The sequence below is a fragment of the Mustela putorius genome, unplaced genomic scaffold (genome assembly GCF_011764305.1).
Source record: "Mustela putorius furo isolate JIRA1106 unplaced genomic scaffold, ASM1176430v1.1 tig00004007_pilon_pilon_pilon, whole genome shotgun sequence".
Classification (NCBI taxonomy): Eukaryota; Metazoa; Chordata; class Mammalia; order Carnivora; family Mustelidae; genus Mustela; species Mustela putorius.
This window is the reverse complement of record NW_025422145.1, coordinates 3477373-3493068: the sequence shown is the minus strand read 5'-3', so window position 1 is coordinate 3493068 and position 15696 is coordinate 3477373. Positions and strand designations below refer to the sequence as shown.

Sequence of the window (15696 nt, the reverse complement as noted above, 5' to 3'; positions counted from 1 at the left end):
AATCTACCCCAATATTCAAGGGTCTTCTAGGTCTTTTCAGACATCTTGCAAGTGGGGTGACACCTCCCAGTGGCAGGTGTCACAGTGGCCTCAGAGGAAGGACTTCAACATGGAATTGATGAAGGAAGTCTTCTCCAAATGGGCTTATTGGAAAAGCATGCGGGGCAGTGACCAAAAAGGTAGCCTGCAGAATGGATTTCTCTCCCAGGGTGAGAGAGACCCAAGGGATGATCTCAGGTTTCTACCCAGAGGGGTCTGTGGTTACTGGATTTGCCCCACAGGTGATTCCACACCGGAACCTGGCTGGAAACCTCCGAGGGCCTGGAGTATCAGGAATGCAGACACCTGTCAGGGCTGTGGGCTCACTGAGAAGGGCCCTGAAAATGTCAGACTCCTTCACTCTCCCCAAAACAGCTGGATTTTCAGAAGGGGTGAGAAGTTGGGGAAACCCTAAGTGGCAAGAGGACAGGCCTGGACTGGCTTCCCACCCCTCCCCTCAGACAAATAACACAGCACTTGGCAAACTCAAGTTTGATGCTTGCTTTGTAGTTTATTGACAACTGTTTGGTCCCAACACACAAAACAGCACTTGAACCACAAAAAAAGTGTTCTAACAAAGTAGACAGTTAAGAAAAAACATCTCTTCCCCCAAGCCCAATCCGAAACAAACAGTGCAAGATGGGAAAGGGGGTTGTGGTGATAACTTTTTATCTTTTTTTTTTCTTTAAACAGATATATCTAATCTGGTACATCTTTCCACCCAGAAATAAAGAATTTCTTTGTCTTAATTCTCATTCATCATTTCATCACATCATTTAATTAAAGCCTCTGGATAAAAAAATAGATAGCAATCAGACTGTCCGTTGTGGAGTACATCACGGACAAAACGAGCTCACGCTGTCTTTATTCTCGTATCTTCCAACAGCGACGGTTGGTCACACACGCGTCCCAGACTGGCTGGCGACTCCGGCTAACGGTTGGGTTCGACCACATTCCTGGGACAGCATGAGCCCACGGGCTCCTCTCTGCTGCCCAAAGAAGCTGCTGAGGCTGTTCCTCATGACTTGTAATGGTACCTCTGAATGTTTTTAAAGTCGATCCCGCCTAGGCGAGCAAAACTAAAGTCCGAGAGTGCAAACTCAGCCTTAAGGAGTCTCAGAATAAGGCCACTGAGGTTCTCAACACCAACTTTCTCACACTGGTTAAAAACTTCTTAAAAAAAAAAAAAAAAATTGCTCATCTGCATTTGACTTCTTGCCGTACTATGTCTGTAGGACAAATGCCTTCATTCGGAGAGGCTTCGCGGAGGGCCGTCTGCTTGCAAGGCTTTTCCAGGGTCGTTCCGTCTCGGCCGGGGCCACGTCTGGAGAACTGGGAATCACTGGCTTCATTTTAAATATTTTGGGGAACAAAAACCCACCTTGTAGAAATCTCTCTGGAGCCCTTGTTCTGTGGCATTTTGTCAAAATGCTGGCTATGAAATCAGAGCCCATTTTCTGGCTTTCTAGAAATTACAAAATACAAACATTTCCCCAAAAGAAACCATCTCATAGTGGAAGACCTTATGCCCACAGGTTCTTTCTGCTCTATGAATGAATCCGCCTTTTTGCCCAACAAATACAACCCATTGTAAATGTCAGGTTTCTCCAGGAGGGGTAAGAGACCACCCGTCACCTCAAGGCGAAGGTCATTCCACAGGGCAGTGCTCTCTCAAAGGCTGGCTTTTCCCAAATGCCAACATCAGACACCACAAAAACCCAAACATGCTTCCAACAGTGAGAACTAACAGTAGAAGCAGACACTATTAAAACACACTGAGCGCTCCCCCCAACACACTCACACATAAAGCTTCCCAGCTACCAAAACCAGCTTTAAAATTACAAATACAAGGTTAAGATGATCAACCTTGGCCTTCACATGTATAGATAGAATTTCTGTCTCTTCCTAGTGGAAAGAGTATCGATATCGCTCTGGTTAAAGCACCTCGCCCCTCAACTCTGATTTGTAATTTATGCATTTCATGCATATTTTAGAAAATCAGACTCTCTTCCCAACATTGCCCCTCGACACACAGTACTGTGTGCTGGAATTCAAATGCTGACTTTAAATTCATGACATCAAGACCATTTCCTTTTCCTTAACCTAATCCGCATCACACTGGAACGTAACATAAAAGGGAAGCTTAAAACATCCTCAACTGTCTAGAAAGCTCTTACATGGCACCCGGAAGTGGAAGCAGGGTTAAAAAAAATCTGTGATGAAGCCACATTTGTCCACTACAGACATAGCTCAATAAAACAAACAAGGCACGCTTACAAGTCACATGGAAGCCAGGAAGCTTCATATCCAACCCGAAAACACATTCTCCCCGCCTCGCCTGCCTGCCCTTCTGCTTCCGCATGAGAACACACAGGGCCGCAGAGCAGGCTCTGTGCTATCACACGCCACGCACTTGATCGGCACCGTCTGGAAACATCAGTAAGCAAAGGCTGAGAGGCTACCTTAGGCTACATGTAAGATCCAACCACGGATGTGGCTTGAATGGCAGTAAAACCACTCCCTTCCAGCTGAGTTCTTACCACTTTCTCCTTACAGAACACCATTACTAATTAAGAAAAATTTGGTAAGATATATTGAGGATTCCTTAACAACTGCCAGGAAGGGTTTTTTTTGGGGGGGGGGTGTTTTTTTTGTTTTTTGGTTTGTTTGCTTTTTCCAAATAATTGGGGGAGGGAAAAAAAGAAACATTTCAGCTCTAAAGCTGTGTTCAATGTCAAAGAAACCAAACGTTATGGGATAAATCTGATAAGAAATTGGCTTCTAGGGGGTTTGCATTCAAACGGAAAAGGCTGTGTTTTCTGAACCCACTTTTGTGTGCAGAATCAGACAGTGTTTCCCCATCCTAATTCTATGTTCAAAACGCGAGTCAAAGCTTGGTTATAGGTGCAAAGGAAAAATTGGCTGCCAATTTTACTCTATTTTTGGGTTGCTTTTTGGCTGGGCTTTCCACGGGGTCCTTGCTGGGCAGTGACTCTGAGGTTTCCGAGGAGGGGCAGGGAGGCACCGGGACAGCTGCAGAGATGCCAGAGGAGCTGGAGTCCGAGGCTGGGTTGTTACTCTTTACTGGTACTGGAATTTCAATTTTCTCTTCTTGGTTTAAAATCATAATTTCTGTAAACACCAAAGAGCAAACACATTCAGTTCTAGGACCTGCAAGACGTGTGGGGTCTTAGTTTCTCTTGTCTCATCTCAAAAAGTATTTTTAAAATCACCCACCAAACATCACACCCATGCCGCAACTTCTGTTATCAGCTATGTGGCCAACAAGTCACGTGAGTCTGGTATTTATAAATAAAACTACACTTCAGCTCGCTCTCCCTGGGATTACAAAGTTCTAGAAAGCTCCATTTTGGGCTATAACTCAATGGGCAATGGTGTAGACATTTTTACCCCCAGTTTGGATCCTCTGCCCATTCATTTGCTCTGTCAGGTAGTTAAAGACCTATGAGCCTCATGGGACCTAACGACTTTTCCCATGAGGAGGGGCCTCAGTGTCAGGAAGCCCCGGGCCCATTCCGTTGACTGAGGGCTGTGCCCTGCATGGATCTAAGGTGGGTAGACAGGGAGAGAAATGCACAGAGGCAGAATTAGCCTGAAATATTCAGGCAGTGAAACAAGGCCATTTTTCCTGCAGTGTTTGCAGGCTGCTCTTTGGCCGAGCCCCGCCTACACAGGGGGCCACTTTTGCTTCCACGAGATGTACTGCAGCTCAGACTCCCACTGTGTGTGCATGTGCAGGGGGCCCTCACACCAGAGGCGCGGAGAGGCCCGAGTGATGGAGGGGGCGCTGAGCCCCAGCTCCCTTCTCAGGCTGGCACGCAGGAGCATAGCACACAGAGCTGCCCACGCCATGTGGCATCTCTCTGTGGACCCACACATCTGCTTGAACTCATGCAGACTAAATGCACCGCAGCTGCAACCCCACAGGCGCACTGCTATCCATCTCACACCGGCTCCTGTTGTCCTTCTAGAGGAGCACACCCCTGCTTCTGTCACACACTACATCTTCCAGTGGCAGAAGCCACGTATATGTTTCCCTACCTCCTATTCTCCAGATAAACAGCCTCCGTTCCCTCACTGGGCAACACGAGGCTGCCTCTGGATTCCCCCTGGCTGCCTCTGGATTCCCCCTGGAACGGTAAGCGGAGTGGAGAAGCACCCCTCGTGAGACACAAAGGGGAAAAGCCTCGACAAAGCAGATGGCCACCTCTCCGGAGGCCAGGCGACACAACAGCAAGACAAGAGGCTTGGGGTTCAAATCCCAGCTCAGACACTTCCCAGTCCGGCACCTGGGGCTAGTGTGGTCCTTGGTCTGTCACCCATCCTGCAGGGCTGCGGTGAGGAGGAGGTGCGAGTGTGCCGGGAGCCTCCTCCCACTGCAACCCCCACCCCCCAGGTCAGTGCTGGCTGCAGCCAGCTTCCTGTCCCTTCTCAGCCCACCGTGCAGGGTCCAGAGCTCAAGTCACAGATGGTCTTCCCTCCCCTGCTCATTCCACCATGATGCCCCAACCCAGGGCCATCATTGACCTGTAGGCCGGACCAGAGCTGCCGTGCACGCACGTGGGCCACCAGGTGTACCCACGAGCGGCTGCACCTTTACAAAGGCAGGCAACACAAGCCCAGGAAGCCTCCGTGGGCTTCTCCACGGCCCAGCTGCGTCATCCCTCCAGACGCACCATCGTTCCTGGGCTTGGGGCTCCCCAAGGCTGCCTGGGCTATGAATCCAACTCCGCAGGAAGACCGACCAGAAAAGAGGGTCCTGAATAATCAGTGTAGGTATTCTTGTGCCTGAAAATACGGTTTCTCCCCACCTCCGTCAAACTTTTACCATACAGGCATCGTGCTTTGATTTTTTTTAACCCAGAGAGAAAAACCTCGCGACCGAAACAGCGCATCCTACCAGAACACTCCTGAGGGTGTTCCTCAAACTGAATGAGATCAGCAGACTGGAGGACCACAGGATCCGGTCTCAGCTGTGGGGACGGCAGGCACGAAGGGACGGGTGCACACAGAAGGTCCACAGGGGAGTCACTGGTCAGGCGGAGAAGCTCCTGCTCTGTCTGGTGGGGCCCTGGACAGAGAAGGCAGGCCGGGGCTCAACTCAGGACAGCAGTCTACCATGAGTCTGTGCCTGAGGCTTTCTTTCTCAGCCTTCAAGATGAAAAAGGCCAGGAAGTACTCCAGAACACAAGGTTAACAACGACAACAACAAAAACAGCAACAACAAAGCCATTAAGGGAAAGGTCTGGGTCATTCTTTGGTAAATGAAGTGCCACAAGCCAGGCTCTCCAGATTTGTGTTCAGAAACAGCAATGCCCCAAAGGGCCACACAAACACCAAAAAAGGCTCCACAATCAGGGGGAGGGGAAATTAAGTCCTGAGAAGAGGTTTAAAGTAGTTAAAAGGAGCAAAAGCTAGACCCTGGTTCTGTCACTCCCTTACTAAGTGATTCTGGGTAAGCTTTTTTTTTTTGAAGATTTTATTTATTTATTTGACAGAGAAAGACACAGTGAGAGAGAAAACACAAGCAGGGGCAGTGGGATAAACATGCTTCCCGCTGAGCAGGGAGCCTGATGATGCAGAATTCCATCCCATGACCCTGGGACTAAAGGCAGACACCCAACTACTGAGCCACGCAGGAGCCCCTTGGGTAAGCTCTTTAACCTCCCAGAACTTGGGTCCCTTATTCGGAGACTGGTGGTAACTTCCCTACAGGCTGTGCTGACAGCTGAGGGCGGGGAGTTGCTTCCCATGCTTTATGAAACGTGTAATGTGTCCTCCACACAAAGGTCACAGCAACGCTTCCAATTAGCGACTTACAGAATCATACAAAGATAAAAGTCTCATATGCAGCAATGGATTCAAACGTCTTTTGGTAAAGTTACAATTGCTACAGAGCTCAAGCTAGTCAATTTCTACCTACAGAGGAAGCTCCACATAAAATCTGAGTGGATCAATGTTCTCAAGAAGGCCCTGTGACAAAGACTCTCTCCGTCCAACTTGAGCCTGGCCCTTTGAGCCCTCTTTTCCACGAGGCCTTGACCTTGGCCTTCCATGTCTGTCTGGTCCTTACCGAGCCCAGTCTTGGCAAGCATCTTGGAAGTCAGTTCTGTGAGAACTCCGCACCCCTGCTCTCTAACCAAGGCCCTCAGTCCTCCACCTCTGATGTCTTCTCCTGGTGATGTGACCCCCCGCTGACCCCGCTCTGCTCCTTAACTAAAACGTCCCTGTCCATCCTTGTACTCAGAATTAACTTCCACCTCCCTCCTTGGGTGCAGCAGAGTTGACCCAATTGCAATAGTCTTAAAATACTGTTTTAGCAAATGTTCAAGAACCTGAACCATAAAATGCTATGAAGTGCCGGCTCGTTTTTCTGTTACCAATCAAACACAAGACTGCTTTGGAGAATATACGAAGACGGCTCACTGTGGTCCTTGCCCTCACCCACTCCCCAGCCCACACCCCACCGGTTCTCCAAGAACTTCACAAGCTTGGCTGTGTTGTGCCTCGCTTACCATCGCTGCCTGCTCCAAGTTCAAGTTCCATAGCTGTGCCAGATTCAGGCACCACCGAGATGTGCTCTGTGGCCAAGGGCTGTTTTTCGCATTGGGTGGGGGCAAGCCCAAAGGAACTCAATCGACCTGGGGGACCAAGAGCAGCCGTCAGAGGGAAGAGTCAGTGGCAGAAGCGGGGTTTCTGAAGCAGGGAGGGATGGGTGCTTACTTACATTTCATGTCATTTTTTAACACTACAATTCTCTTATGACCATGTCCTTTTATCCAGACCACCTGCAGGTAAGACATACTACTGGTTAAGCAGTGGAAAAAGGAGGGGAAATAAGCCCTAAGTCCAGGAAGAATGGGACCTGTTGCGCTGACCCTAGATATCTTAGAAGTCAGAAACTAACGTCAAGGAAAATTTTTCTATACTTTCTTTAACTTTTAAAGTAACAGAAGCTGGCAGAGACATGCACCTTGTAAGAAAACATGGAGTCTAAAAATGATGAGACTCAGCTTTAAAAATATTCTTTAGGGCTCTCAGAAAGACCACCTCCCCAGCACCAGTTCTGGTCTGTCAAAAGAGACAGTTCTCACACAAGAGTCCTTCCTATTTCCTCCAGAAACTAAATATACCCTAAAAGAACTAATGGGGATGTTCCAGACCCCCCAAACTAAGCTCCTGGTCCTAATCCTGAAACAGAGTCCTCGCTCCGCCTCCTCAGCGAAGCAGGAGTGGCAGCGGAGGACCCTGGCTCCCAGCACCCCCACATGCGTCAGCACCGAGTCCGGATCTCAGCCTCCCTGGGTCTTTCGCTGCCTCCTGCAATACTTTCACGCAGGTTCGGTCTCGTTATCACTCTCACCTGGGCTGGCCACATCCAGGGTCCTCGCCAAGCTCCCCCCTCCCTTCCTGCTACTCTGGACACAGCACTGACACTGGTGTTTTCAAACACAAGCCCGAGGCTCTCCACTTCTCTCCTCCAGGTCCTTCTGCTCACCTGGAGGAGCAAGGCCCTCCCCAAGTGAGCTCCCACTGCACTGGTAGGCCTCCTCCTGGTTTTTAATGCCCTCAACGTTCCACACTACTTGTCACTGCTTTGCATCTGCTTTTCCAATCCCCTCTGCCCAGACCATCCCATCTTCGTCATATAGTTCATGTCTATAAATCCTTGACATCTGGGCTCTAGAACGAACCCTGAGCCTGGGCAGGGCCCTGCCTGTGCCCCTCCTTGGGCTACCCACGGATGGCTGATCACACTGCCTTGTCACCTGCCAGGTGCCCCACTCTCCATTGCCTGACACCTTCCTGAGGAACAGAACTGCAACTTACTCACCTGGCATATACGCATTTAATAAAGGCTTGCAGAACCTAGGAGAAACGCTAGCATCATCCCTTTCATGCCAACAGTATGTCTTTCAAAATGCCTGCCATGTCATTACTCTGGCAGCATTTCCTGACTGTGTTCAGGAGAGCCTGGGGCTCTCCCGGAAGACCCCCTCCAGGCTCCAGGGACACCCACCTGTGGGATTGCTCCCAAGAGCTCCTCCACGCTGCTGCAGCCATAGGTCTCGGGCTGCAGGGTTTCTCCGACGTATTTGGTATAGGCCACGGAAAACTCATGGAGAAAAAGCTGCTGGTAGTGGTATGTATGAAGCAAAGAGCGCACGTTCTTGGCAAACAAGTAGAGGCTCGTAAGCCTCACACACTCCTCTGTCTTATCATTGGTGAAAACCTGATCCAAGAGAAAAATGCAGCATTAGAGATTCCCGAGTGGCGCGCCTGCAGGGGTCTCAGCAGGTTAAGTGTCTGCCTTCAGCTCAGGTCATGATCTCAGGGTCCTGGGATGGAGCCCTGTGTCGGGCCCCCTGCTCAGCGGGGAGTGTGCTTCTCCCTCTGCCTCTGCCCCTGAATTGTCCTCTCTCGCCCGCATGCTCCTCTCTCTCTCTCTCTGACAAATAACTAAAATCTTAAAACAAACAAACAAACAAAGAACAAACTTCCGGAGTGACTAGTCTTGCCCCGGCTGGGGAGTCCCGGCCTCCTGCTGAGAGTAAAAAGGTACCAAATCAACTGAGCCTGGGAGGAGGGGGGCGCTCATTCAAGGATCTCCACCCACAGCAAGTGCTGCCTTAGAGCAAACTACAGTTCTCCCTGTCTGTCTCAGATGGCTGAGGTCTGGGGAAACGGCGTGTCAGAAAGGCAGGAAACTAGAAGATGTGCGGTCTCAAAAAAAAAAGGAGACCGTAAGGAGAAGAGGCAAACCCCCAGAGTGAGAGCACTGCATCAGACAGCGGGGACGGAGGCCAACGAACCCCCTCGCCCAAAGTGGGGATCCCAGGAACTCTGTGCTGCAGGATGACATCAGTCTTCTTTAAAAAAAAAAAAAGATGGGGTGGGGGGGGTTAGAAGGAAGAAACCCCAAAGCTCTTCTGTCCTCAAGTCAACAAATTTCTTTACCATAAACCTTTCTAGAGTCTTTAATGTGCACTGATAAATCTCCAAGGGAAGGGGTATTTCCCAGCCCAAGCTGGCCGCGGAAAGCCTTCTGTCTTGGGTTATCCGTTCCTGCTGCCTAGAACCACTATTCACGTAATAGATAATCAACAGAGTTTTCAAAATGTTGGATGTGATGCTGTTTTTTTTTTTTCTTCTTAAGATTTTATTTATTTGATAGAGAAAGATGCAGAGAAAGAGGGGATGGGGGGGTGGGAGAGAGTGGGAGGAGAAGCAGGTTTCCTGCGAGGCAGGGAGCCCAGTGTGGAGCTCGATCCCAGGACCGTGGGATCATGACCCGAGCCTGAGCCACCCAGGCGCCCCCCTGTTGGATGTGATATTGTGAGGACAAACCAGAGCTGGACAGTAAAGGTGGAAAACAGTTTTTATTCAAGAACTATCCCCAATAAAAGGAAAGAACCTCAGTGCAGAATTGGGCTCCAACAAAGAGAAGTGAAGATTTATAGCTGGTGGAGGGCTGGCGGGTGTTGGTGGACGGAAAATTACCAAGACATCCAAGGTCATGGTCTAGTCTAGAAGGTGGCTCCCAGGAGCCTGGCCTGGGTACAGCTAAGGAGAGAGTTTCTGTCAATCTCTCTCAATTATTTAGTTATCCATCATATGGTTATATGGTATCAATGGGGCAACACATTTTTCCCACGTTGCTAGACTTTACTGGTTAACACCCTATTTAGAACTACTGTGTTTTGGAGGACAAAATTAGTTAGGTTTTCGGTATTAAAGTTGCTTTGGATTCATAAAATTAAGTGGTGAGGTTTTTTTCTTTTGTCTTTTTGTTTTGCTTTTAACATGGCCTAAATGGTTTTTAGGAAGCTGGGAGTTATTCTTCAAAGTTAGTTAAAAATTCAACTGTTGGGGCGCCTGGGTGGCTCAGTGGGTTAAGCCGCTGCCTTCGGCTCAGGTCATGATCTCAGGGTCCTGGGATCGAGTCCCACATCGGGCTCTCTGCTCAGCAGGGAGCCTGCTTCCTCCTCTCTCTCTCTGCCTGCCTCTCTGCCTACTTGTGATCTCTCTCTGTCAAATAAATAAATAAAATCTTAAAAAAAAAAAAATTCAACTGTTAACCTATCAGGTCCCAGTGTCTTTTTCATTGGTAAAATTTCAATGATCTTAGAGCTTCCTTTGTGGTAGTGGTCAAAATTTTTTTTCAAAGATTTTATTTAGGGGCACCTGGGGGACTCAGTCAGTTAAGCGTCTGCCTTCAGCTCAGGTCATGATCCCAGGGTCCTGGGATCAAGTCCCACATCAGGCTCCCTGCTCAGTGGGGAGTCTGCTTCTCCCTCTCACTCTGCCTGCCACTGCCCCAGCTTGTGCTCTCTCTCTCTCTGCATCAAATAAATATTTTATCTACTTGAGAGAGAGAGAGAGATCATGAGCACGGGGGAAGGGTAGAGGGAGAAGTAGACTCCCCACTGAGTAGATAGTCTGATGCGGGGCTCAATCCCAGGACCCGGGGATCATGACCTGAGCTGAGCCAGAGGTAGATGCTTAACAGACTGAGCCACCCAGGTGCCCCAGCTGGTATAATTTTTCACTTCTTGGGTCAATTTTGTTAATTTGGCAGGGGTGGGGGGTGCTTATCTACATCTGTAATATTCTTCCGTGATTCTTCTCATCTTAAGTGCTATTCTTCAAGTCTACCCGGATGACCAGCCTTCGCTTCTGACCTGTGTCTGACTGATGACAGCCCCCCAGCCACCCACACACCATCTACATCGTCAGAAAGCGCTGCCAGCAGCAAACTGCAGCCTGGCATAGCATGAAAGCACCCCATCTCAGGACTCAGGAGGCCAGGGCTTCCCCCTTACCTGGGCACTCAACTGGGCAAGGTGCCTGCACCCCTGCCCTGCCTCATATGTTCAACCACAAAACAGCTGACTGGTCCTTCCCCGCTCTACAGCCTCCAAGCCAGACCATCAGGTGACCCCGGAGCAGTTCAGCAGACCTCAGGAAGACGGCTCTACAGAACCGTTAGCACTTGTACCTCCACTAAGTAGGGCAGACTCTTCAGAAGTTCGGTCAAGGTCATGAATCCGTATTCACAGGGGTTGAGGGGAACACTGTGGGTGGTTTCGTAATGTCTCTTGAGCTCATCGACAGAAAGGTGGGCAGCTCCTTCCCAAGACATCAGCAACACCAGCAGCTGGGCAGTGAGGGCGCGCAGGGACTTGCGGTTGATCAGCTGGATCTGTTTGCCCGACTCCATGTCAGCAATCTGGGGGAACAAGAGGCCCAGGGTTTCCCAGCTCGAGAGCGGCACACCGGTTCAGCTACTGTCCTCTGGGCTAGGGAGACCAACAGAGGGAAAACCTCTACTCCCTTCTCCTACACAGAAGTGAATGCCCGAGTTTGTTTTCAGCTGCTGTGAGACACCGGAGCGGGAACTGTCCTCTCCCTTTCCGCGGGTCCACGATCAGAGTGGAGCCCTCTCTTACAGCACTCCTTCCACTCCCCTATGGAAGGAGGTAAAACTGGCCGGCTGACATGCAGTGGCCCAAGACCCTGAACTGAAGGTTGATGCACTCAAGTCGGGGGCAGTCTAGACTGCCGGCGACAGTTCACAGGGCTGCTCTGCAGACCGACTCACCGCCCCCTCTGGGGCCCAGAGCAGACTGAAGGCCCACTCTGACTATAGGCCCCCGCACTTCTCTAGTCCATCATCGCTAGCCAGCAAGTGAGTATTTTCCTATCAGACGACATGTCTCACCCTTGCTTCTCAAGGAGACACAGGGTCGGGGGGGGGGCCTTCTGGAAAAGACACAGGTGAGCACCGGGGGACCAAAGAGCAGGTAAAGAAACAAGCAAGGGCTAACCGAGAGCAGCCTTGGGCCGAGGAACAGGCTGATCTGAGCCATCCCTGGACTTAGAACCAGCAGAGCTTCAGCATGCACAAGCTTAGGTGCTGGGAGGCAAACCAAGTTTACAGTTGTCTGGTCTCCCAGCCAAGACCACAGGTCTCAGTGCCTCGGTCAGGGCTGGGTAATCAGAGGCTCGTACTCTCTGGGGCTCTGGGTTCATAATCCCAGTGGGTCCCTGGTTCAGACGCTCATCCAGAGCCAAGGCAGGAGGTTAGCGGGTAGACCCTCTACCCCACTTATCGTGGTTACAGATCCATGGAGATTTATTTCAACGAGAGATTTCCTCTGCAAACACAAGGTTTAATCAAGCAACAGATTCAAGTCTAGGGGTATCCGAGCCATATCCTCTGATGCCCAGACCATTGCTACAACTCCATTCTTTCAAGGAAAAAAAATTAAAAGTTGCCCTTTTGATGCTACTTAGAGACATCTCCCAACTCTGAACCCACGCTACACAACAGAATCAACTGCGGAGCCTATAAAAAATGCCAACGCTCAGAGCACACTGGCACTTACTACATCAGAACATCAGAGGCAGGGGTGAAGTTCGGGCATCAGCATTTCCCAGAGGCTCCTGGGAGAGGCAGCAGCAGGCTGGGAGCACACCAGAGCCCCTCCGATCCCTCCCCATCCTGACTGCTGGCGCCCCAACTCCCCACTCACTTGCCCTGGCTCTTCCAAGTGTCTGCTCACGGCTTAGACTTGCTATCGACTGGAACCCATCACTGCATTCGCACACTGGGTGACCGAGCAACCAGGAGGGCTACCCCACCGCGTGGCCTCTCCGTTCCTCATCCACCCCATCTCCAGGCACATCCTCTCCTACTCGATTCCATCCAGAACCCCACGCCCAGGTCACACTTGGGATTGCCAGCTACTGGCCACTTCCCAAGCAGCTCATGCACTCCCCACGCAAACCGCATGCGAAAGAATGTGTGGGCCAGACGCTGCGGTGGGGAGGCTGGAAAGAGATTCCAGTGATCGGCTCTGCTTCCCGTTCCCCAGCTGCACCTGCATGGACTCCCATGTCCTCCAATTCAGGGCCTCTCCCTTCTTCACACGCTCCTCTTTTGTTCACGTTGGCACACAGGTCATTAATTCATTGCCTTTCTGGTCATACTCCATAAACTCCTTTGTCCCTGGGCCTTTTCTCTGCACTGTCTGGCAAACTCCCGCCTTGAGGCCAACTGTCTGCTTTCCCCGTGCCTGCGCCAAAGCAGCCCGATGCCACTGACCCTCCCCGAGGCAGCCCTGCAGTAGCGCTACGGGTCCCACCTCCCTCCTGCAGAGCTCCCCCTACTCCCAGTTCCCCCGCCTGAGGTCCTGGCGGGTCCCAAGCACCATGACAGCCACTTGGATCTTGAATCAGGTCTCTTTCAGTCCCTCCCTCTTCTTCCCAGTCAGGAACATCAAACTTACGCAGTCACCCTACATTCTCTCCCCTCAGTCACAGTACTAGCATCAGGGCTGTGCCTCCTTCCGCTGAATGCAATTCCCAGGCCTGCCTCCCCAGGAACCCCACCCTGCCACCTTGTCTCCACTTTGTGTACTTCTCTTCCTCGAGCAGATCCTTCCCTGTGGCTCTCATAATGCTCAAGGCTCTCCACCTGGGAGCGAAGCAGCCACCAGAGCGCGCACTGGCCCACTCTGTCCTGTGCTCTCCTCGTGTGGCGCTCGCACTCTCCTCCCCACGGATACACAAGCCAAAAAGCTGTCTGCATTACCTGTCACTATTGGCATGTCCTAGTCCTCCTGCCTCAACCCACTCCGTGTGCCCTTCTTTGGTCCCCACACACTGGTGCTGACCCTGTCCTGGCCCGCCACACTAAGTCCCCCCACTAGCTAGGCCTGAAGGTCACATTACTTAGTCCCTCCCTCACCCGTCCTCCCAGCGGGCGGCACTGGGAGCAGGCCACACTCCTGGTGTCCTTCCTGCTCTCCGGCAGCTCCTTCTCTGTCTCCTGAGAAAGTTTTTCTCCCTTTAATCACACAGCACATAAGGGGCTGACCCCAACTAGGTATGTTTTCCCTTTCACGGCTCCCTCCTTATAGTGAGTTTTCTTGGTCCTGTGCAGGAAGCAGCCTGAGACTGTCCAGCTGCTCTGCCTAGGATGGGGAGGGTCAGCTCAGCCCCGGGCAGCAAGAGGAAGTTACCCTCTCCAGTTGTAAGCCTGGCCTGCTCCTAAATCTACTCAAGTGGGTCAGAATCCGGAAGGGCTGTAACCTGTGATTCCAGTTTCCCCACACTGTCAGAGACCACAATCGGCTTAGAAGGATACTCCTGAGAAGAAACAACCTCAGATAAAACAGAGACCTCCTCAGCTCAGAGAGACATTACTTCCGCAAGGCCTCGAAGAAACACACCAGAGCAAGACCAAAACTCTCCAAACCAAAGTCCTCTCCTACTACCTAGTAATGCATTAATGGCACACGAAGCACTCACTTCCTGTGAAGAGAGAACCAGCGCTGGGGTGAACAAGGAAATGCTAAGCACAGGTAAGCATCCCGGGGAAGATGCTGCCGTGGCCACATTTTCATCCATAAAAACAAAGATCTGCTCACCTTTACCACATGGCAGAGTTTCTGTGTTAAAGCCGAAACTGAACTGACATCATAGTCTTGGAGACGAAATGTGTAACCGAAAGTTTTAGCGTATTCTGTAAGCAGATCTGTCATCATAAGGCAGTTGTCCTTCTGGGACCGAAGGAGTTTGACGAACTGGGCAGCCAGAGCTTTGACTCGTTCCACCTCTGTCAAAGTGAGGATTTTTTCTTCTCCGCATTCCAATACCTTGGAAAACACGCAGGGAGGAGGAAGGCAACAGTGAACCAGTTCGGACTGTTCACGGAATTCCAGGGCACGTAAACATATACACTTAGTAACTGAGAAGCACTCGGGGAGCTCTTCTGTGAATACAGAGCTTCAGTTTTGCAAGATTTTAGTACCACTGAAATGCACACTTAAAAAAGGGTTAACGAGGTAATGTGTATTTTATCACCTATGAGAAAAATTTTAAAAGTTCTTGAAGGGTCAAAAATAGTAATACGAATAAAATCAACAACAGAAATCTGGTTCAACGTCACTCAACAGCCAAGCATTCACATCACCTCACAGACTCATCCCCACTGCCAACCTGAGAGATTCAAGAAGTATGGCACTAACAGAAGAATATTCCATTTAAGAAATCAAACTGTTTAATCTTTTTTTTTTCAGTAATTACCCTGAAACAAATTCAAAGAATAATTTCTTTATTAAAGTTTAAAAACACACATTTACCTAGAAATACTAAGTACTGAGCCAACAACAAAGCTTCTCTGATCAAAATATTGAAGGTTTCCCTCCTATTTCCTAACTCCCTATTCCCAGGAAAAACAGACCTGGAAAAGAAAAATTTCCCCCCATATGTTGCTCAGAAAAGGATAACTGGAAACCTCTTCACTCACTTGTAAAATATCAGGTATGGCTTCAAAAAGTTCAAGTAGTTTAGTAAACCCGTAGTACGCGAGCTTGCACTGCCGGCCAAAGTGGTGGTGGTAGGAGGGAATAAACTTGTTAAAGGGCATCCGGAAGTGCGGCTGATGCCGCAGCAAATCCACAACATCCTTGGAGAACTGTTTTGTCCTTTCTATTTCATCCTGGGTACGCTCTTAAAAAAGAAAAAACAAATCACAGTTTTCTTCCATTCATCTGTGTCGAACCTGACTGCTGTATTAGTCCTATGCACAGATGACAAGAGATACCATCTCTGCCTTCCAAACACATG

General features: G+C 50.1%; 1 protein-coding gene across 10 annotated transcripts in view; it reads right to left on the bottom strand.

Annotated features, from left to right (window-relative positions):
* Positions 1–530: 530 nt before the first annotated feature.
* MARF1 (meiosis regulator and mRNA stability factor 1) overlaps positions 531–15696 on the bottom strand; it is a 39581-nt gene continuing 24415 nt past the window's right edge. For all 10 annotated transcript variants that reach the window (XM_045072245.1, XM_004750322.3, XM_004750324.3 and 7 more), the window contains 8 exons: positions 15377–15579; positions 14496–14723; positions 11060–11290; positions 8081–8293; positions 6788–6848; positions 6576–6701; positions 4961–5131; positions 531–3171 (listed from right to left, as the gene is read on the bottom strand). In XM_045072245.1, the coding sequence (XP_044928180.1) occupies positions 2927–3171; positions 4961–5131; positions 6576–6701; positions 6788–6848; positions 8081–8293; positions 11060–11290; positions 14496–14723; positions 15377–15579 (1478 nt within the window). In that variant the 3' untranslated portion in view covers positions 531–2926. The remainder of the gene's footprint in view (positions 3172–4960; positions 5132–6575; positions 6702–6787; positions 6849–8080; positions 8294–11059; positions 11291–14495; positions 14724–15376; positions 15580–15696) is intronic.